We start from the raw sequence: 23,405 nt of genomic DNA, 5'->3' as shown, positions 1-23,405 counted from the left end.
TCTAAAAGTCAAAAACTGGATGGCCTTTCCACAACAATCACTTATACTTTAATTTAAAAAAAGCTGTTATAAATTGTTTGAATTTGTGCTTATTTAACATGTTTTGGGAAAAAAAAGTTTGACATCCTTTAAAACTTCCCATGAACTAAGTCCTAAAATCTAAACATTGTTGAAGCTTTTTGAGTTAATCGTTAGTTCTACAACAATTCCCTAATTGTGTGTGTATATATATATATATATATATATATATATATATATATATTACATAGATACTAGAAAATATGGTTAAACAATAGTCATACCATCTACTGTACCTGAGCCCGTCTGGAGTTTTCACTGACACGTGTTTAAAAAAAAACACATCTTTCAGTAAGTGTAATATACAGAAAATATTGGGTATAGTCAAGCATAAAATGATGATGAGATGAGACGATGATGATCCCTCAACTGTTCAATTCTTAGTTAAACCTTTAATGGGAGCAGTTTATACAGTTTAACAATGTTAGTAGAACTGTTTCCCGTGTGAAAACCCCTTTTCTGCATTTAGAGTAACACTTATAATAAATATATAAAAATGATGAAAAATAATGTTCCATTGTAAATATATGTCTGTGTGTGCATATATAGTCATTTAACCATAGCACACGTTAGTTAATGCTTTCACGGTTGTGTAATAACGTACATCACACATTTATGCCTGGTACCAACTACTTTATAGTCAGAGAATCACACATTTTACTGGAAACAGCTGTGACACACATGATAAAAGCATCACACAGATACCACATGTTACCTGAACAGACAGGGGTCAGTGTTAAACCTGTGCTGACTATCACAAAATCAACAGCATTACACATGTTAAGATGATACGATTTTAAACTACTAGACACTACTACCAACATGTCAAATGTCCGGTCACATTGTAAACAAACACGTACTGTAGAAAAGAACGATCATGTATTTTTCATAACATATACTGTAACCAGTTAGTGAGTCAGTTGGGTTTACAGTAGGAAATGAAACCAAAGATTTTGGAATATAAAATTTGCAGCTTCAGGTTTTGGCACATTTCAGGGGTCTAATAATCTTTATGTTTATGAGCTGAAGACAGGCCAACCTCTGAGTTACCTAAACTGATTTCACTGGATCGTACACAAATTATTCAGTAGCTGCACATGAGCTGAAGTCAAACTTTAATCTTCACAGGTATTTCAAGTTTGTTTCATGTCACGTAACAGCCTCCTTAGTGGTGCTGATAGTCTGACGTCCTAACCAGGACTGAATTGTCTGTTGAGAATCATGCAGTCAGCATTGTGTGCAGTACAAACTGTAGGCAGACAATCTGCGACTGCGAAAACGATTGAGGGATTTTCACTTAATTTTAACAAGTGAGAATACCTACCCTAAAACATATGCACTTGATTTAAAAGCTGAACTGTGTGAAGCGAACAAATAGTGAACACACTTCCTGCCACTTCCACCGGAGCTGGATGGACAGTACCATGCATTCTTTATTCTCCACCTAAAGGGAAGATGCTGCTACTGGAGGTGTGAGTTGCATGTGTTTGTGCAAGTAACAGCTGAGCCCAGTGCACTTTGTCCAACCTCTGAAGCCAACCTAAGGAGAAAATGTATTAACAATCAGAATACATGCTAGTGTTAAGTAAACTGGAGCATCCTTATCTCAATAAGCCAAATTATGTTAGTGTTCTTGTTTGTATCTACCAGTGTGCTGTTACATTCTGCTGGCCTTACAGTGGCCTGTAGTAAAGTCATGTCATGTTTTTTGAGAGTCTCACTGGCCTGCCAATCAGCTTAATGACTGGTTATTATTGATTTAAAAAACAGAAGCTCAATGGCATCTGCATTAGCACCAGCAGCTCCTCCAAACTGTGGATCAGCCGGTATTTACCTACTGGCCACTTCATCGTGTTGACCTCCTACAACTCTGCCATCACTTCACAAGCTTTTCATGTCGATTCCACTGGTTGTAAACAGTGATGACAGAAGTCAGATCACAAGGGCATGTCAAGGTACGCCAGGTCTCTATCTGCTGAAGATCACAAACCAAACCATACTGAAATAGGTTCACTTTGGCAAATGGCCAGATCCACAAATTAGAGTAAGACTAACATTCACTGGCCAGGTATGTGAGTGTACATCTGTAAATACCTCAAGCCTACACGTAAAGATATTTACAAGCACGCCGTCCGTACAGAACGTCAGAAACCACAACATCCAGCATAGTCAGAGCTGAGGAAACCGGACCGTATGTAGAGTGTTGTAATTAACAAAGCTGAAAATGACGAGCTGGCAGTTTATTATATTTACTAACTGGTGACGCTGGTGGAATTCTGGTTAGTTTCTAATATGACACTAATATTGTAGAGCAACCAACAGACATGTTTGAAAAAGATAAAAGGCTCAGTTGTCACACCATCCTGTTGACTGGTTGCTGACGAGGGGTGTTGTATAATTTTTATTCTTCTCTATTGCTGTCCATCCTAAAACCACTACTGCTATAAGGTTGTGGTTCTGCAGAAAAAGAAACACCTGTGCTACTTCAGACTGGTTACAGTCTGCTGAATGAAAGAAACCCAGCTCCTACACTGGGTCCACATCCAAGCAAACAGACTGTGGGGCTGAGTTTGAACATCAAGGAACAGTGCTTTCTGTGCTGTAGTAACCACTGTACACAGTGAGACAGTAGTAAGGAAGTGAGTGCACACAGTGAGTACCAGACTCTGGGTTGGCCAAGCATAGGTTACACTCACTCACACACACACCTAGACAGGGCACTCGCTAAAGCTGGGGATTTCACTGTGTAAGTTGCTGTCGTAGTCAAATGTTTAATGTACACGTTATTAGAGAATAAGAGAAGACAAAAGAAAAGGTAGACAGGAAGAAAGATGGCCATCTTCTTTTCTTGGTCCTCCTCCTCCCTCCGCCTGTCCTCTTCTCTCTCACATACCAATGATGCAATAATGGCTGGCCAGTGAGGGAGAGAAGGAAGGGTGGATGCTCAGATGAAGGGGCAAAGAAAATGAAATGATAGAGTAAAGCAACAGAAACACTGCAGGACGAAGCTTCTGATTTAGGAATAACCTGCGAGAGACAAACAGGAAATAAAAACAAAAAATAGCTTTTTAAATCGGACTGGTGATAGATGGTGTATGTGTCTGAACTGGTTTCAATGCAAATCCATGGGTGGAGAGGACGGACGAGTGAGTGAGGCATGCAGACAGCAAAAGCCGTGTCCAATGAGTGGTCAGGCTGCGTTACGGAAAATACAACACAAACTCTTTTCGATTCATTCGTATTACAGACATTATTTATACAAATCTCTGTAGTAAACGACCAATTAGCTAAGAAAACAACCTCATACCTTCTCTAACTCTGCAGGGGACAAGAGATTGTCTTTTTAGTGTTGGACGGTGTGTAACAAACTGGAAGCAATAATAGTGTACCTGTGCAGCAACCTTCTCTTCTGCTGGTCAGAAGGCAGCACACGAAGATACACCTGCTGTAAAACCAGTTCAGTGAGGACTACAGCTGCATACATAGTATTCACAAACATCTACTGTAAGTATGACCTTGGTCATGATGCTGCAAGGTGATTGAATACAACTAATCCAGTTCCTGGATGGAGGTGTAGCAGCTAACACATGCAGGGCAATTATGTGTGTGTCAATACGTGTGACTCATTAGTGCGACTTAACACTGGGGGTTTTTGGTGTGTGTGTGTAATAGCACTGTGTGCTTGCTGAGGTCTTGTTTGCCCATCTTAAGTCAATTAAAAGGAAATAAGGCGGCTCTGACTGGCCCATGAACCAACTCCCTCAGCTGAGAGCACGTCTGCACAACACACACAAGCCGATAATGCTCCACAACTGGCAGCAGACCCTGTGCCCTGCTGCGTGTCTATTACGGCATGTCTGAGACAGAGTCAGATGGAAACTCAAAGACTACATTCGATCAACATGCACAGATTCGTTTTAGCTTCAGCGTAACTCACATGCTGAGTACAAGCTTTGTGTCTCAAAGTAAACAACGTCATGGATTCCAATCAGCCATTGATGAATATTGTGATCAACTGTTTGTGTCTTTAACTTGCAAAGCGGTGGTGTGGTTGGATTCCATGGCTGGCACATATGGAAACACAGCGTCACACTCACACTCACTGTGACCAGAGTCCAGAAAAGCTGTCACAAATCCTCATTACACAAAAAACCAATACTGTAAACTTGCTCAGTGATCACATTTCCTGCGCTCCCACTGTGAGCAGGCTAAGCAGCAGGCGTAGAGCATTGCTTCTGTCCCATGACAATCCCAGAGCTGTTTCTGTGGAGGTGACGGACAACTTAATCCTCCATCCTCAACCTCGACTTACTTGTAACAGGCAACACTTAATCCACAACACAAAGGAGCCAGGGTTAAGTCTTCATGGCCAACTGTTGCAGTTAAAGCACTATGTGAGTGTGGCAACTGGGTTTGACTACAGGCCCAGAAAAAACACCTGACCTGACCTAGTATGTTGTTCTACAACAGCTCTGCCTCCAGCGCCTGGCATCAGCACGTGCTGGTCATGTGATGGTCTGTCATTGATTCTCAGAGGACGACTGCAGATATTTAACTGAATCTCCTAAAGTAGCAGCACTTTTACTGAGTGATGTGTGGAACCTGTAGAATATTAGAAATGCTCCCTTCAATGCCTGTTTGTGAAAAATGTTAGGACATAAACAAAAAACAAGGTACAGTAGAGAGACCATACAGAATGAGTCCATAAACTGTGGGACAACACACACACCACATTCACAGTCATTCACTCAGCCTCCATGAATGGAGGCTGATTGGGGCTGAGGTGTATTTCATAGCGTGGGTTCCATGTCGATTAGAGCAAAAATCCTAAATTCTCTAGCAGGGTCAAACAGCCATGCTGCTGGACCGCTCTCTACTGCGAGCTGGGATCAGGCCCACACCTTCACACAGCACGGGCGCAGCCGGCCGTCGCCCGCTGCTGCTCTCTGTGACAGTGGCCGTTTCCCCTGAGGGCAGGTTAACCGCCACGGCCTCACAGAGGTGTGTCACAGCTGCTTCTGCTCTACTGAAGGTGTCTGTTACTGCTGACTGGTGACACACAGGCTCAGAGACTGTGAGACGCTCCACACGTTAGGCCTGTGCTGCGTTAACGCCTGCTCACTCAGGGTTTTCTGCTCAAAGCGATACTGAACGTTCGCCCGGTGCACGCCACCGTTGCTGCGCATGGGGCTTGGAACCATATGCATGTGCACTATGCTACAGCGTATCTAAGCAAGTGACAAGTGCCCCTCATTTTAAATTTGGTTCTGATTTAGTGCTGAGTCTTAGTAACGGCAGAGTCAATATTTAAAATCATGTCTGCTTCCACACAAACCGACATAAAAGTGTTTACTATGGAAACGTCATCCAACAGACAAAACACTGGTGAGACTAGTAACAGTGAAGATGTTCTGGTTCTTATACCCATTGCACACATACTGCATAGTGGTGCTGCTATGCTAATACTGTAGGTAAGTGAGGAGGAATTCCACTTGATGAGCTGCATATGCAGCGTTGACAGGTCAGTGTCCATGCAGCCATGTGAAGTAGCTCCTGTTTATTCCGTTTGCTAGCCTGCATGCCACAGCACCCCAGGACATGGCCATATGCCACTGGCTTGGCCCGCTGATCAACGCGGCTCCAGCCTCGCATGACAGCTCACTACACGCAGGCTAACACACAATAGTTCCGACAGATGGATGAAAAGGTGGGCCACGTCATGTGTGAAGTGAACAGAGGGCACGGGGGCGTTAGCAATTATGGTGAAGCAGACTGCGAAGGCAGACAGACACGTGTGAGTTTGTGTGCATCTGTACGAGAGCGATGGTGCACACGGGTGTGTGGAGACGCACAGGCAAAGACGGGCCTGTCACGCTTAGACCACGCTTAGAGGGCAACTTTGGCCATGAGACATGAGTACATACGTCACTAACGCAGGTAGAATCAAATAAGCTAAATCAGTGCAGCCCCTGGGTAAAGTAGTACACTGTGGTGCACTGCTCCACATGTTTATCAGCTGACAGACAGGTTTATTTCATAGAGATATTGTTACTGTAACAGTGGGAGCAAGTGACAATGTGGTATATCAGACAACACGATTGAGTATTGGTTTAAAAGCTGCTGAGCATTTGGGAGCTCAGTCACTTTTCAGCATGCAGCTTCACAGAATGAGTCACAATAAATCAAACACTAAGGTTTTACCTGATTAACTGAGAGCTTCCCAAGACAGAAAAGCTGCGTTGGAAACTTTAGTTAGCTTTAGTCACAGCTCCACACACAGACCCAGCAGTGATGGAGAGAGTTGAGCCCAGATATGGAGGCGGAGGTTTGGCCGACAAGGTTTTTTGCATATGATCTATTTGAGAAATAGAAGCTACTTAAATAAAATAAAAGCTACTAAGTGCGTTATCATTTAATTTAATCAAATGATTTTATCAAACAAGAGTTTAATTAAACAGCCAAAAGTCCCAAATTTTAATAAAGCCACGAGAAACTGTTGAAACTCTCTCCAACCAGCACGGACAAACAACATAAACTCCCTGGATTGTGAAACAACATGAACAGAAGATGCAGCAGCTGGATGTGTGCAGTTATGGCACCAGAGAGTGGAGAGTGTTGAGAGTGAAAGTGGTGCTGGGAGTGATGAGAATAATCCTCTGGCCATGTAACAGAGATAAAGACAGAGGTTTTAGCTCCACACAGGAGATTGACCTCATTACTGCCAACAAGCTCCCGAAGCAACACACACACACACACACACACAAACACACACACACACACACACACACACACAAACACACACACACTTTTATAGAGTGAGTTTTTGACAATAACAAAACTGGTCTCGTGTTTTTATATGTTGCCACTCTGTGTGTTGCGGAGGTGTGTGTGTGTGTGTGTGTGTGTGTGTGTGTGTGTGTGTGTGTGTGTGTGTGTGTGTGTGTGTGTGTGAGGGCAGGCCAAAGTGATGTGGCTGAGAGATCAAACACACAGTCTTGATGAGTGTGGGCACAGAGGGGGGCTGTTCTCCTTTTCTCTGGTGTTGATCAAGGTTGGGGTGTTCTCGGTTTATTACGCACGCACGCACGCACGCACGCACGCACGCACGCACGCACGCAGGCACGCAGGCACGCAGGCACGCAGGCACGCAGGCACGCACGCAGGCACGCACGCACGGCTTAAATGAGTGACTATAAAACCTTCCAACATTTGTAATATAGATCCTAACTGCTGGCAGTGGAGGTTAAACCTAAAAAAGGTCCATAGCACTTCATAACTCTGACCTAAATGAAACAACTAGAGTACAACTCTGGAAATGAAAAACAAGCACACACATAGACAACACGCACGCACGCACGCACGCACGCACGCACGCACGCACAGACACACACACACACACACACACGCGCACACACACATGCGCACACACACACACACACACACACACACACACACACACACACACACACACACACACACACACACACACGCACACACACACACACGCACAGTGTCTTTATACGTTGGCAAAGCAACCAAGGTTATTAGGTTCATTTCCATTGAGCAGGGTCTGCCCAGGATGCTCAAGTTTGCCAGAGAGGGCTGATATGATTGGTTGCTGTCCCCCACATGAATTAGCTGCTGATCGGAGTAACAGCAACACTGGGACAAGCTGGAGCCTAAAGCCCCGCAATGCTTCTGGGGACAAGTGAGAAGTTCTGTATCACATCTTCCAAAACAGTCACAGGTGTGCCGCTGCGCTGGCGTATCAGTAATTACACTTTTCTATTAGCACATGTTAGCTATGGAGCAAGATGGAATGAATGATTTACCCCAATGGTTAGAAGCTCTGTTTAGTACTTCACAAAATCCCTACTGTTCAAATTCAGCTCCAATAAGCTGCACTCACTCTAATATATTGACAGAACTCACATCAAACAGGAAAAGAAGGCCTAATTTTTTCATTTCTTAGGTGAGTGGCGGGTTCAGATACTGTACAGAATGGCTCGCGTTAGAGTGGTATGAGATGAGCCCTTTGACTGAACTTCTGCTGCTGGACTGCGTAACAGGAAGAAATGGCCTTCAAGTGGTTCAAAACAAGTCCAGCAACCATGAATGAGCTAAATGCGCCTTTTGATGCCCAACCATTTTTCGGCATGTGTGTGTTGTGCTTGTATGTTATTCTTCTGATCTCATAAAGCATTTCTTGCAGTCGTTAGCTGGGGTTAGACAAAGGCAAGCAAACCCAAGAAGAGTGGAAAGGCAGGTTATTAATTATACTAAATGGAGACCGGAGGAGTTGAATTCAGCAACAACACACATGTGCACCAGACTTGAAATGCTCAGTCACACAAATCTGTCCACTTTTATTGATTTAATGGTTCAACTATGTCATAAACCGATCCTGTGTATTTGTGTCAGTGTATTAGACTGGAGCCGCTCCGTACACGCCCCGTAGAACAATGATGCTGTCGCAGTCACACTAATGTCCTGCTGGACGGAGATTGGACTAGTGTTCCCAGCTTAGCACCCTACAGCAGATGTCCAATCATCCTAATATAACAGCAGGAACAGAACAACACAGTGGCTAAGGCCTCAGATTAAAACTATCTGCATCCCACAGGATCAGGCGCAGCAGCAACGCAGCAAACTAATACGAGCTGCGCTTTAGTGCTGTGCAGCACTGTCAAAAAGGCGAAGAACCACAATTTCCTGCAGCAGTGAGCAGAGCTGAAGGAGAACAACCAGCTGAGCATTAGCAGAAATCCAAAAGATTACAGACCACTGAAATGCTTTTTGATAGCTCCAGTGTGTTTGCATTTCATACATGTATTTTTCTGTTTCATGGGATTAAGTAAATTTTCAACCTAAAACTAGATAAAGTCATTTAAGGGGGTTTCAGTACTTTATTATGTTTCAGACCTTAGAAGAGCTGGTGATGCTCACCACAAATGTTGTGTGAAGTGAGGGAATAAAAATAGACATTTTAGACACCAAACTCACTTCATCTGAAAATATTTCCTTTATGTTATGCTGTTATGTTGCAGGTGATTTGTTGTGTTTAGTCATGGTTTGTTTGTCTGAACTTATAAAGTTCCAGATAAGTTCCAGAAATCCAGATAGTGTGCAGGGTCAGAGCGAAGTTGACTAATGTGTCCAGTTTGAAGCTGAGGAGAAACATTATCTTTTCCTCCTTCTCTTCTCGTTCAGTTCTTGACCTTCTGTGAAGAAGGATCATCCCACCGTCTTGCACAGTTTGCCAAAGAAGCAGGATTTATGAAGAGGAAATTACAACCGGCAAATGGGCAGGGTGGAGCAGAAATGTCCCCCAGGGCAGAGGAGAAAGAGAAGGGTTGGTGAGAGACAGAGACAGTGGGACAGAAGCAGAGATTTGACAGAGACACAGAAAGTTGCATCTGACCTTCTGCTGAACCTTTATTGTCTTTGGAAGGCAGCAGAGACTATGATGAGAACCCCCCTCCCCGAAAATAGGTAATGAGTGGTAATGAGAGACAATGAGTAAGAGAGGGAGAGGGGGAAGGGGAGGCGAGGAAGACGTAGATAATGTAAGCCAGACGCAGACTGAGAAACAGAGAGAGAGGGCAAGAGAGCAGAGCAGCTGCAGAGGCTGAAAGTCAAGCCGATGTGGAGGGAGAATCCAAAGAATTGGGTGACGAGAAACACTGTCCATTTGTGGCTGTCCGCTGATAATACTTTCCGTTGTAGCTGGCTCTGTGTGAGGGTCTGAGCAAGCGCCTGTGTGCTTGTTTCCAGGCCCTGTGCAAGCTGCTGATTCCACTGATTGCAGGCTGGCGCCCTGCTGGCGAGCCCCCGCACTCTGAAATTAAAGCCACTCTGCTCCCCCGTTATAAATTATAATGCTTTACAAACAACACCCCCAATGGGGAACGGGGGGCATGAAGAGAGAGATGTGGAAGAAGGAAGCTTTTCTCGATAATACAAACAGAATACAAAGAATAAGTGTAAATATAAGGAGTTTTCTGCCTGGATTGAAACCCCTAATGCTGTAATACTCAGATAACATGAACGCAAACTATCAGCCCAGCCTTCAATCAGATTAGAGACCTTCACAATGTCAGATTTACAGACTTACAACAAAGACACACAAATACTGGAGAGAAATTGTCTGTCGTAGCCACAGCTTTTGTGAATAATCAAAATTTTACATCAGGCTCCTCCAAAGATAGAAACACTGTCATATTATACAGATGGCGCCATAAGTCACTGCTTCAGTACAGTAGAGCTGAAACACTGAACTGAGTGATGTATGTTTACATTAACATTCCGCAGATATTCTGATTCAGTGTCTTACAACAAACAAACAAACAAATGGGGGATGGGGAATGACATTAAGGGTTCGGATTCATAGACTTCACTGTTGCCTTGTCTAGACACTGCGCAAACAAATACACGCTGGTGACAAGATGACACGTTGCCAGTGGTGACCAGCTAACAAGCCCAGTACAGCCACAGAGTTCAGCTGCTCCACAGAGTCCAAAGAGTGTAAAAGTCCAAAGACGCCGCAGAAGGAAACAACATGGCCTTGCACTTCATACTGTAGGCTTATAAAACTCTCATGGAGTCAAAAAATGAGGTGCGCTGACAGAAATGCTGAGTGGAAAAGAACAAACGTGAAGAAAAGACTGAGCAAACAGGTTCTGTGATGATCTAAACGCTGACTCAGCTGCTGTTCAACCTGAGGAGCTGCAGCAGAATGCAGAGATGACAGCAATGATCAGTACCAGAAACAGCAAACACAACAGAGCAGACGGTCCAGGTTCAAAGGCTTCAGCCAGGTAAAAAAGGAAACGCTCAGCGATACCAACACAAGCCTCTGATGGAAAACGCAGCGTTATACGCAGTTAGTCATATTTCAAACAAAACAAACAAACACAAACTTGAGCATCCCATAACAAACGGCTCTGGATCGCATTGAAACCACTGAGGTCACCACACGCCCGCATACATGAGTGATGGTTAGGAGCGGCAGTGCTGCAATCAGCTGGTGCTCTCAGCTGCTGCTCTCAGCCCTCATTCAATTACAGAGTGATGGGGCCTAAGCAAACAAAGCATTATGAGCCAGTTAAGCCTCCACTGTCGCTGCTCCGGAGGCACACACCTGACGGCCTGCAGCCCTCCCTCAGCTTGCCTTAAATTGTTACCACCTTCCTCAAACCCACACTCTCACAATTAACTGTATGGCCGAGCACTTCAAAGCCGTGACGGCCAAGGGAGGTGACCCCGTCCTGGACACAGATTTGCTTTTGATTTTGCTGAGCTCCTCAGACACTTTCATGGTTGGCCCTGGCTTCGTTTGTCTCACTCAAACCCAGATGGCCGGGCCATAGGGCAGCCTGGGCTGGAAGCGCCAGCAAATTCAGTGTGATATTAGAAAACTAATTTTAGACTTTTTACAGGGTTATCAATACAAACACAAGTGTTAAACGTAAACAGGTGGAAGAAGCAAATGTGATGGCTTGATGTGAGAGAAAACATTTTCCTCCCAGCTCTGAAAGTTTTCTTACTGGCGTATGGGTTTCATAATCATCCACTGCAGCTAATAAACACATGGACAAAACTCTTAGAAAGCACCTTAAAACTGACAAAGGTAATACATAAAATGTTACCAAACATTTACAAATGAAAACCAGGCCTTGCTTTTAAACTGTGGTTTAAGAAGAAGCATCTTGAAAAAGTACCCCTGACGGAACCGTTAACATAAGGCTGTAGCCTTATGTGTGACACCTGTTAGAGGCATGTTGGTTGACTGAGCAAACTGCTCCAGCTGCCTGAGGTCATCCTGTTTCACCTGTAAAGGTCAGGGCTCATAGAAAACAACCCAGTATTGTGTTTTAGGTTGTTATCCTGTGACTGAGGCCAGCCTCTCTGATACTGGGCAGCACAATGTAGAATACCTCCATAGACCTGAGGTTTCATTGCTCCCTGCTGACTGGCTCGTGCAGCAGAACATAATGGTTCATCAGAGCATCTTAGAGAACTCTGCCGGGTCAACATGTAACCAAGCACAACGGCACAGCAGCAGAAAACATGCTATAATGTACTTGCTTTCTGAAACAAGTGCCCTGCACATGTTGTGCTTGTGATAAAAATATATAATTTCCTTATTATTTCAGATGCCCAAACTCAGAACTGTGAGTCTCCATCCAACCTGAGTGGACTAAACCAACCTGAAGTCTTAAATATTATATATATATTATAGTGCTGGTCAAATGCAGACTTTCAAACTAAATGTTGTTACTAACAGTAACACTAGTAAGCAAGTTTAACTTGGGCAGTGTTTGGGCCAAGCCTGAGATGGGCTGTGAGACAACAGACCCCGGTCTACAGGTCAGCGATTGGGCAAAGATGAAAGGTTGTAAGGCAGAGCTACTCAGGTAAAGCTGTACTCATCACAGGTCTCCCTTAAAGGAGACAACATCAAGGGCCTCTGAACGACAGTAAGTCAGGAAATATTACAGCTACCATCTGAGTGAATGTGCCTTAAAAACTGAAATGCCGACTGTGCACAGACTGAGCCAAAAAAAAATGCTTATTTCTGTAACCATATTTATGGGTTATTTGTGCTGGGTCATAATTCTGGGTTATTTGATTATGTGTAAACATATTGTTGGGTTGTTCATGCTGGGTGAGATGCCTTCAGGCAATCTGAACTCCTATTTGAGTAAATGTGATCCAGTGTATGGGTCAAATACTTTCCTGCTCTTTCATCTTTCTAGAACTTGCTACTAACATCTTCTGACTCCTGCGGTTAGAAGCGGTAACTAGACAGCACAGAGAGAAATAGTAGGTAAAATATTCAGAAAATCATCCTTTTTATTTTTAATACTAATGAAGACTTACATCAAATATAGTTTAAGTAGCTCCTAGTGTTTATTTTCTTATTACACACTTTCTACAGTTCTATTTTACTAGCTAGAAACAGTTAACCAACATTGATTAGATGCTATTTAATATAATAAATAAGTTAATAATTGTAATATTTAACAAAACAACCAGTACCATCACCATTACCGCCTCTTTGTTGGCTGCACAGGGCTCAACCACCCTGTTTGACTCTAGTCCGCTCAGCTCTGGAAGCATCGTTATAGGTGCGACAGACATCTCCACATCTGTGTGCATACGTAAGTAGTAATAGTGGGTAAACAGTACTCCATGCATCCTGGCCCTCCTCTGTTACCCAGCAGTCTTTCCTGCAGCAGAAACTGAAGCAAATGCGTTTAGAAATTGAGACTTAAGACTGAGAAATGGCCCAAGGTGTGTGTGTGTGTATGTGTGTGTGTGTGTGCGTTCTCATGGTGTTGTGTTGCTCTTTTGTAGCATGCCAGTGCCTGCCAGCTGCCTGAGGGTGTGGCCTGTCGCTTCACATCGCTGTTGATGAGCCACACGTGTCAGGAAAGGTAAAGCTGGATATAACCCCCCCCACATACACACACACAGTAGACAGGTGACAAAAGGCTAACCCTGCTCACTTGGTGTGTTTGATAATATAGGATTTAAAAAATGTCATTCCCTAAGCTGCTACTGTACCTTGTAGACGTAGTAGTAGCTTAGAGTAATTTCAGTTTACATACAGATGCCAAAGTGCAACTTTTGGGAAGGACAAATACTTTAATCTACAGTATTAGAATTTCAATCGCAGTAGTTTGCTGTACACCCCGATGATTGAGAGCACTGTGAGAACATTGTTGCTTATATGGATAGAAATTATTTCCAAAGGGAAGGAAACATCTATGATTTGAACATCATACCATTCTCTTTCAGAGCCTCACACGGAGTTTGCAGACAAGGTCGAGCTCAACCTTAAGTCAGCTCAAAACAAAGCCGTCGGCCTCCGGCCCGCGGCCTTTGCAGCGCAGACCAGGAGGAGCCAGGAGCAGCCATCAGGGCAGGGAACAAGGTAAATGTCTGGCATCTTTACTCTAAAGGCTTTGATCCAGCTTGTATCACATACATGCATCGCTCATCTGTCATATGCCAGGTCCAAATCATTTATCCAGTCTATTCATTCACACAGTGTCCAACATGTGGTTATCAAAGAAAGCAGAGAGAATCACCCCCCCAACAGTTAATAGCAGTGCAGCCTCTTGTTTATTTCAGGTGAACCCTAACTTTATGAATATGATCTAGTTGTCATTTTATTAGCAGGCTCCATCTATAACATACCGTCAGGGCTTGGGAGTGACCCACAGATCCTGATGTAATTACATACTATGCTTCTTTCCAGCCCACATACTACTCTGTCCCAATTCCCTGCTGTTTAGAAATCAGGGCTATACTGGTGACAAGTTACAGTACACATGCCCCAGTTAACCTTTGATGTGAACATGTTCTTTTCTAAGGGAATGATATGGAGGCCAAAACCACAAGGGGCTACAGACTATCCATGCAAACGCAACAGCTTCAAAGTCTTGTCTCTAATTTGAACCTTTTGTGCCACTTAAAAAGCCCACGGACTAATTTGACTCTGGCAAGTCACAACCGTTTGGAGAAATGTTTGTGTGTGTGTTGTCATAATCTTCTACTACTGAGATCAAAGCAGGTAGGCTTGTGGTAGCACACACACACACACACACACACACACACACACACACACACACATACACACACACACACACACACACACACACACACGCAGGCACCAAGTTGAACTGGCACCAACAGTCAGACCAGCTGCTGCTGTAATGCTGTAATATTGAACACGACTCGTTGTGCCAAGGAACTGTAGTGACCAGTACGTAGCCACAGACGCAGCTACTATGTCACCTTCACTGAACACTATACACCAAAAAAGGACACCGGACTCCAGCATTGTTCAAAACACTGAATGGAACACACTGGTGTCTGTCTAATGTTTCTCTTTATTGATAAAATGAACCAACCAAAAATCAACTTAGCAAATATCATAGAATTTAAAACTACTTGAAACTATTAATTTGCATGTTTGCATTATAAATACTTATTAAGAAAACGAGAGACTGTCAAAGTTGTTTCCTTATCTACACCTACATCAACAGTATCACAGACGTTTCTTCCCTGCATCCCACCCCCACTGTGACAGACAGGCGTTTCCTGTGATTCTAGCCAACCATAGCTGTGATGACCATGACATCAGCACAAGGGAGCCACCTCTTGGGACCGATGATTAATTAGCATTGCTCAGCCGGCAGGGCTCCACAGGATGTGATCTAATTGGCAGTGGCTAATTATGTAATGGCCTCGCCTTGTAAAAAGAGATGAGCTGGAAGTACTGTAACTTTCAGTGGATGTGCAGAATCACCATGTACACCGATAAAACAGACAGATGAGGCTCATTGCCCTCTTTCCCTGGTGGTGTGGGTTAGGTTCGCTCAGCATTACTGGGGGTGGGGGTAGTTGTCCCAGTCAATGCTCCATAATAGAGGCCTGCATGTACTGCCCCTGCTGAAATGTCAACAAGCAGCAACATGCACATCTCCAGTGTATGTGTCATAATCTGAGAGCTGGTGTCCCTTTCACTTCCCACTGACTGGAAACTGAATTGTATGAACAGTGACCTAAACAGGAAGCAATACACTGTAGGTAGTAAAAATATTTGATCTATTTTCAGTTTGTTTCTTATAATTCTGGTTACTATATGAGTAGAAATACCCTGTCCTCTGTCTTCCCAATGAAAAACCGTTACACAGATGTCATGAATTCAGATGATGTCACTGAGAAGACGATTAGAACAGCAGCTCAACATGTTTTAAAACAGGAAAGGCAGAAGGTTTGTACCATTCCTTTACGCTCAGTGGTTGAAGTGGAGACACAGGAAGCACTGAAGTTACCAACAGGAGAAACCTGCTACACACTCTTATAGCTTTGCATTTAGGCCTTCCACCAGTTTAACCGTGGAGGCACAATGTATGAACAACACCATGAGGATAAAGAAGGTAAAGTACAAATTGCCATAAGTGCTGACCTGGAATCAGATTAGAAAGTCGTTTGATCTTAATCTTGGAGCTGAAGGAAATGAGGAAAAGCTGACCCAGTGTCACTGGGTTTAGAGTCGCCTTTGATGTCAAAATGAGATGTGGGCGCGCGAGGAGTGACCTAATGAATGCGACTGTCCCACTTTCCCATGAGGTAACTCCCTTTCTTACACAGTAGTATCTCATTCAGTATGTTTTGAAAACAAGCAGTGCCCCAAGTTGTAGCAATCACTGGAACATATTCAGATATGAAAGCTGCCGTGCTGTGTTAAGGTCAGGAATTAGTGTCAGAGTACAGCGAACAGAGCTGAGTGGAAAAAAGGAGGACTGGAATAACAGGCTGCCTGCACCGGGCTCCGGCCCATCTGCTTCTAATTACTCACTATGAGCAAGAGGCTGGGAAGAAACACATTTCATACCTGTTACCTGGGACTTGTGTTGTCATCCCAGCGTTTTTCTCCAGTGCTGCCATCACTAGCTCAATGCCAGAGTGCTGGAGGCAGACTTCAAACAGCCTTACATGCACCACAGATTTAAAATCTGGGGAAGTGAGCAGACACAACAAGAGACTGGGCCAATGTTCGTCTGCAGCGTGTGCGTGTCAGAGCTGATCTGTACAGTATATCAGCGCTAACGTGAGTGGGATGCTAATGACAGAACCAGTGATCCAGCACTAGATCAGCAGGCTAACAAACGCTGAAATGACTCGCGCATTAAAATTCATTTTCGTATTACGACTCGCCACCACAGCCCATTTACATGTAGAGCCAGTGTGGATCACGTTGCATTTGGCTAATGCTAACCTCCGTCAGTTGAGCATAACCTCTCTGTCAAAGTGCATGTAAGCATGAGCACGAGTCAACGAGCCAAAGAAGCACTGTCCAAAACATCCTCATGACTCAGGACCCGTGTTGGTGCCCAAACTCTGGTAGACAAAGGACAAAGTCTGGGTACAAACCGTCCACAGATTCACGAGATGCTGCCATTGTCAGGATTCTGGGCCGGCTCTGCCAGCCATTCTGTTGTCTTACTCCGGACCACACCTTCTCCCTCACCAGGCCACGCCTCTGCTTTGGACCACACCCACTCCCTGTTTCACCATCAGAAGACTCTTTGCAATCAGTTCAATGTCTCACACCTGTGCCTGCCCTCTGCTTCCTTTATATACCTCCCCAGCCCTTCACTCTGTGCTTGCTCATTGTGACTACTCCATGTTGTGCAAGCCATGGTACTGTCCCACTGCCTTCATTGCTGCCACCATTTCTTGCCACTACAGATATGGACTATTGATGGGTACTGTTAGTCACGCTTTGCTCGGCATACAAGACATGCAAAGGCAACTGTCTATTGTTTATGCTTTGTAGTAGCTTATTTTTGTTAATGCCATGCCTTAGCCACGTTTGTTCTCGCCATGGCGCTAGCTCTCGTTTTGTTCTCGCCATGGCGCTAGCTCTCGTATTGTTCTCGCTATGCCTTAGCGCTAGCTCTCATCTTGTTCTCGTCATGGCGCTAGCTCTCGTCTTGTTCTCGCCATGGCGCTAGCTCTCCTCTTGTTCTCGCCATGCCTTAGCGCTAGCTGTCGTGTTTTTCATGCCATGCCTTAGCGCTAGCTCTCGTCTTGTTCTTGTTCATGATTCGGTTCGTTGAGTGTTTTCTGCCTCCTGATGTATTTTGTTTAGTCTGGAAGAAGTGTTTTGTGTTTACATTGAACAAACTGTTTTTTTCTTCATGGCTCTGATTCGGTCCAAACTCCCCTTCAAGCAGGCAATCTGCCATTTTGGGTGGCAGAACCCGACAGCCATCTCACATCCAAATCGTTTATCTTAAATGTAATTACTGTATAGATTTTCGAATTAATCCATAATTATCTTCCGTTATTAAGTAGCTAAGGTGAAGTACACAGTACTACACAGTACCTAATTAACCTTTAATTAGGTGAGAAACACCCATCATGCATTAGCCCTGGAATTACATTAGTGGCATTTTATCACAGGAAACAGGAGCTCACACACTCATCAATGTGTAAACGCTATGCATTAGTAAATCCATTTATCTCTTTATGCAGCAATGTCAGGAATAAGTTAGCCCCTTTATTTGCACATATTTACACTCATTTTGGCTAAAGGAAGTCATTCCACATGTCATTACTCATCTTCCTGAAAGACTGAGGAGACATAAAGTCAATCTTGTAATTTTAGGGAGTTACTGTATACTGAGCAGGTTACTCAAGCAGGAACCAGGGTTCTGGGGAACTTACTGTACGTACAGTAACAAAGTTACTGGATATGTGCAAATACTATACATGCTACTCTCCTCTACCTCAAGCTTCATTTGGAGGTGTCAGATTTCTATTACATAGAGCCATAATATTTGTGTCCTGCAGTATTTATTTATTTGTTGGCAGTTACAGCAGACAGACATGCAGACAGTCCCAGCGCCCTTCCTCACACTGTAAACTGTCTGAATCACACACGCAGTGATGTTTAGGCATATACAGTATGGGACAGATTAAATTCATTTTTGTCAGGTCTTTGTTAGTGTTTTTCAATTTAAAACTGTGTTGCACCTGTAATAAGTACCATCTAGCCTCTCCTGAAAAATGTTGCATCTTCATATACTTGTATGAAGCTAGTTAGTCACCTGGGTATGATTAATCGTTGGTGTCTAGGAGAAATCTACTGTAGCTCTAAGCAAGAACCTTGGTCTAAGACAAAAATAAATCTGTTCATCTTGTCATTAGTTCTTCTGCAGGATTATTTAGTTTTCAGGTTCACTATGTTTCTAGGAAATCCCCCCAAACATGAAGCCGATGTACAGACGCCAGTGAAGACCACTGGAGACAGACACAAACAAATGTCAAGTCAATATAGCCACTCACCAGTCAATGAGCAGCACAGGCTGAGTCAGCCTGGCAGAGGCATGAGACGAACGACATTCTGGCAGCATCGGGGCTAGTCATTCGTCTCTGCATGCATAGACGCAGACAGACAATCACACTCACACACTTAGATAAGTGAGTGGACTTAAGTTTGGGACCTTGGCAATGACCCATGTCTCTTTCTAGAAATCACGTTTCAAATCACTTTATTACTTTTGTGTTATATTATAACACAACATATGTATTATAATTTCTGTTCGATTAGATCATGATTTGTTGCAGTGCTAAAATCCAGTATCTTTCGTATTTGGGCGTCGGCTCAGGGATAAGATACTCAAATTATTTCCTTATTCGTGTTTTTCATGTAAAATCAGATAAAAAAACAAACATTTTCTACATTTATTGATTATTAATAACTATTTATCATTGATATAAAATTTATAATTATATACATTATCTTGCCCGGGATACAAAGCAAAAAAAAAGACTCTTCAGAAAAAAGAATTTCTGTGGGTGTGGGTGTGTGTGTGTAGTGACATTTCCTATTCTAGCAGTAAATGAGCCCCTCATTAACGGCACTCTGACAGTGATGTGAGTTGACGAGAACCCAAACGCTTGGCTCCCATTCACACAAAAATGTGGAAAGCCACAGGCAGGCGCTGTCTCTCTCTCTCTCATACACGCGCGCGCGCGCACACACGCACACGCACACGCACGCACGCGCGCGCGCGCACGCACGCACGCACGCACGCACGCACGCACGCACGCACGCACGCACGCACGCACGCACGCACGCACACACACACACACACACACACACACACACACACACACACGTAGACAACTTGGCTGATACAAATACTGGTCAGCTGCATACATGTGGACATGCAGGAGGATCGGCTTCCGCCTGGCTGACCGTTGGGCCATCACAGTGCAGTAGTTGCATGGTGTGAGGACACTTTGGCATAGATTCACCTACTCCACAGTGACAGATTGTGCACCACTGGTCTAAGAGCAGCTTGGGACAGATAGCATCCAGTCCTGCACAAGCTCTTGTCTTTGGTGGAAGCAATAGACTTGACGCTGATCAAATGCACTTACTGTGTCATTATTCAAGTAAGACTAAAAAATAAATATTAGACATAAAGCAGTTATGTAACATAGCATGTGAGGTTTTTTTTTCACGCGGTGTGTGTTGTTGGATCTGACAGTATTTGGGTCACATGAGGATGGGTAGTGTGGAGGCACCTCTCTTTGGGGTACACCATTAATACAAGATTTAAGATTAAAAAAAAAACTTTATTAATCCCAGAGGTAAATTATTTTGCACACTTTGATCGCTGTCACAGATGGAGGTACTGTACACACAAGAAGGTAGGGAGATTAAAAATAAAAACGCTAACCTATCTACACACACTCACATCAAGTCTAACAACTGTTGTCTAATTCTAATTAATATTAAAGTTTTATTATGCATGTTATTGCCCAGAGAGAGGTAGGAAGGATCTCCGGTGGCGTTCTATGAAGCGCCTAATACTGATCAGCCTCTGGCTAAAGGTGCTCCTCTGGCCAGCCACACACTGTGTAGGGGGTGGGAGGTGTTGTCCAGGATAGAGAGGAGTTGGACCAGCATCCTCCTTTCAGCTACAGCATGTAGGGGGTCCAGCTCCACCCCCAGAACAGAAACAATGGTGGCTTTTGGACACACATACATCTACAGTGTGTGTGTCTGCGTCTTTATGAAGCCATTAGTCATGCTCCATATGTCCTCTAGTGGGGACCAGTAAAAGGGTGGCCTGTGTGTGTGGCATGTGTCAGGCTGGATGTCTGCTGGGGGTGTGAGGTGGAGCGACCAGCTGACCTCACAGACTGGCTTTTTATGCCTCTGAAATATGACTGATGCACAGAGGAGGGATAACAGTAGGTATGATTGTGGACTGTCAAAGAGCGCATGCATGAGTGAGCAATTAATGCACACAGGCAGAGGTCACATGGACAATAGGGTTTGGTCATAAAGAGGTCAGCTTGCCTTATGCCTGCTTCAATAAAGAGGACGGAAAAGACCAACCATGACACCCACCAGCAGGTTTGGCAGCAAAGTACTGCAGCTATGACCATCTCATTATTTTTTTTAACATTAATCACCTGTCATACACATAAATACTGTTTCCTGGGATGATGCTGAGGGATGTCAAAGTTTACAAAGCAAAGAAGGCAAAATGAAATATCTTTGATCTAAAGTGAAGAGCAGTTTAGCATTTAGAACTTTAGCATTTGGAATGTAGATGAAAGAGCAGTAGCACATACTCTATGCTGATCTGCAGTAAGATATTTACACACAGTAGCAACGACACCATCAGTAAACTCTGATTTGGTATTTTAGGTTTGACCAGTAATGCACCTCACATGTTAAGCAAACACCTGTATGGTCAAACTACAAAGCTTTGTAGTCTGCTCAGCTACTGTTGTTTCGTACAGAAACTTATAGATGTCAGATCCATGTTCTGAGCCAAAACTGAAAGAAATTGTTTCTGAATGTGACCCACACGTTGAGGCAGCGTTTCGTCAAGAGCAGTCAGAGCCATGTAAAACATACAACATACAGTACAAAGCTTGGTACCTAAATGCACATAGAAGAGCACAAGACTGAGCAACTGTGTTGGCTGTTAGTGTGCTGTCAGTCCTCCGCTGCTGTTACTAAGCAGCCGGGGGCTGAGGGTTAATTGGTGATTCGTGTTAAAAAGTGTTAACAAGGTAAGTGAGCACATGTTGCAGCTGCAAGTCTCACACAGACACACAAACACAACTTCCTCCTGCCATTGTTAGAATGAGATCCCACCTCCTGTATGGGCTGAGACCACCTCACCAGGACAGTAACTGTTACTGTAACTATAAAATGTTGCTACAGTAGATCTCTGTAATAACTTTGATGATCACAATCTTACGGTATCAAACAATATGATTATTACTAAATGTGTGTACCATTTTATTGTTCCCCATGCAGGAAATAGTTGTTGGCCAGCTCACAGACCAACATGCTTAAATGTAAACAGGAAGAACAGGCCAAATCAAACTGACATTAACTGAGCATCTGCTCTAGCAGCTAATTTACAGCTGTCCATTAGATTGAGTTAGATCATTTATTATATGTATGTTTGATTGACAGGGAGCCCAAATGAGGTCCTAAAGATTGTCTGAGGAAAGTGGCACTCCTACAGCTGCTGGCCAGGCCTGTGGGCACTATGCAAGAAAAAGGAACCAAATAAACCGTGAGACGCAGAGATGGTTTCAGTTAAAAGGCACTTGCTGCCTAGAGGCACCGCGTACGGCCTAATGATGCCCGGCAGCATGTCTGTGACTGTCCTTTGCTAAAGAACCTGGAATCAAACAGACATGTAAAGAGAAGGAACAATGTATGTCCCTGTCCTTAGTCTGTGCCTGATTCCTGCTGCCTGTCAGCTGTTCCACTGACACACACACACACACACACACACACACACACACACACACACACACACACACACACACACGATGAGCCGATGAACTGGCGTTGCTGACTGGGCAGGCGTCTATAGAGGTGACACACTTTCACACTGACTACGCAACATAATGTGCAGCCACAAAAATGGGTGACCATGGTGTGAAAATCAAGTACACTTGGAGCTACTAAACTATTAACAGGAGTAAGTATGCACAGAGACAACACAAATCAAACAAAGTGAGTACAAAAAGGTGTGGACGCGCGCACAGACGCTCACACGCACGCGCACACGCACACACGCACACGCACACACACACACACGCACACACACACACACACACACACACACACACACACACACACACACACACACACACACACACACACACACACACAGTGAGCATAAGTGGAGGCGACAGAGCGTTCAGATGGAGGTCGTGCTGGTCCTGGATATGCCAGAGCCAGCAGCTGAACGCTAGTCTGGATGAGAAGGTGTCACACTAGCTTGGTTACAGAGCTAATGTGGAGCAGCTAGACTGGCACACCTCGGGCTCATACACACTCACACACACTACGTTTGTATAGACACACACACATTCACACTTCAGAAGCGTAAACACATCCATGCATTAGCATTTTACGTAGACATAAACATGTCAGACACAAGCAAACAGAAAGGCTGAGGAGTAAACATGCAGGAGAGTAGAAGAATGGAAGTGCAATCACTAGCATGTAAATAGCTGCACACACGCTAACCTACAGCCGTAGTCCTGCAGTGACACATGAAAAATGTGCTGCCTTCCTCTGATTCATACCAGGCCACTGCTAGTGTGACAAATAAACTTGCTTACACTTGGCCCTGCTTCACACAGAGATGGGCTAAATAGGGCATGAAAAGGTACGTGCACTAGCACATACACGCACGGGCAACATCAGGTGTGTGAGGCGCATGTTAACAGAGACACATGTGGCTCCG

General features: G+C 44.1%; 1 protein-coding gene across 9 annotated transcripts in view; it reads right to left on the bottom strand.

Moving 5' to 3' along the window:
* bcas3 (BCAS3 microtubule associated cell migration factor) overlaps positions 1 to 23,405 on the bottom strand; it is a 286,604-nt gene that overhangs the window by 102,521 nt on the left and 160,678 nt on the right. Inside the window, exons 24-25 of one of the 9 annotated variants that reach the window (XR_003787971.3) lie at positions 1,913 to 3,105; positions 691 to 1,618 (exon numbers count right to left, since the gene is read on the bottom strand). The exons of 5 other annotated variants lie outside the window; for them this stretch is intronic. Coding sequence is in view for 3 of the 4 variants with exons in the window: in XM_055514052.1 (XP_055370027.1) it covers positions 13,057 to 13,229 (173 nt within the window). In the remaining variant the exon portion in view is untranslated. Of the gene's footprint in view, positions 1 to 690; positions 3,106 to 12,339; positions 13,230 to 23,405 lie in introns of those variants that run through there. 3 more of the 9 variants (XM_029171346.3, XM_029171344.3, XM_055514052.1) reach the window with 3 other exon arrangements.

Source organism: Betta splendens, chromosome 13 (genome assembly GCF_900634795.4).
Source record: "Betta splendens chromosome 13, fBetSpl5.4, whole genome shotgun sequence".
NCBI lineage: Eukaryota > Metazoa > Chordata > Actinopteri > Anabantiformes > Osphronemidae > Betta > Betta splendens.
This window is presented reverse-complemented; position numbering and strand designations above follow the sequence as displayed.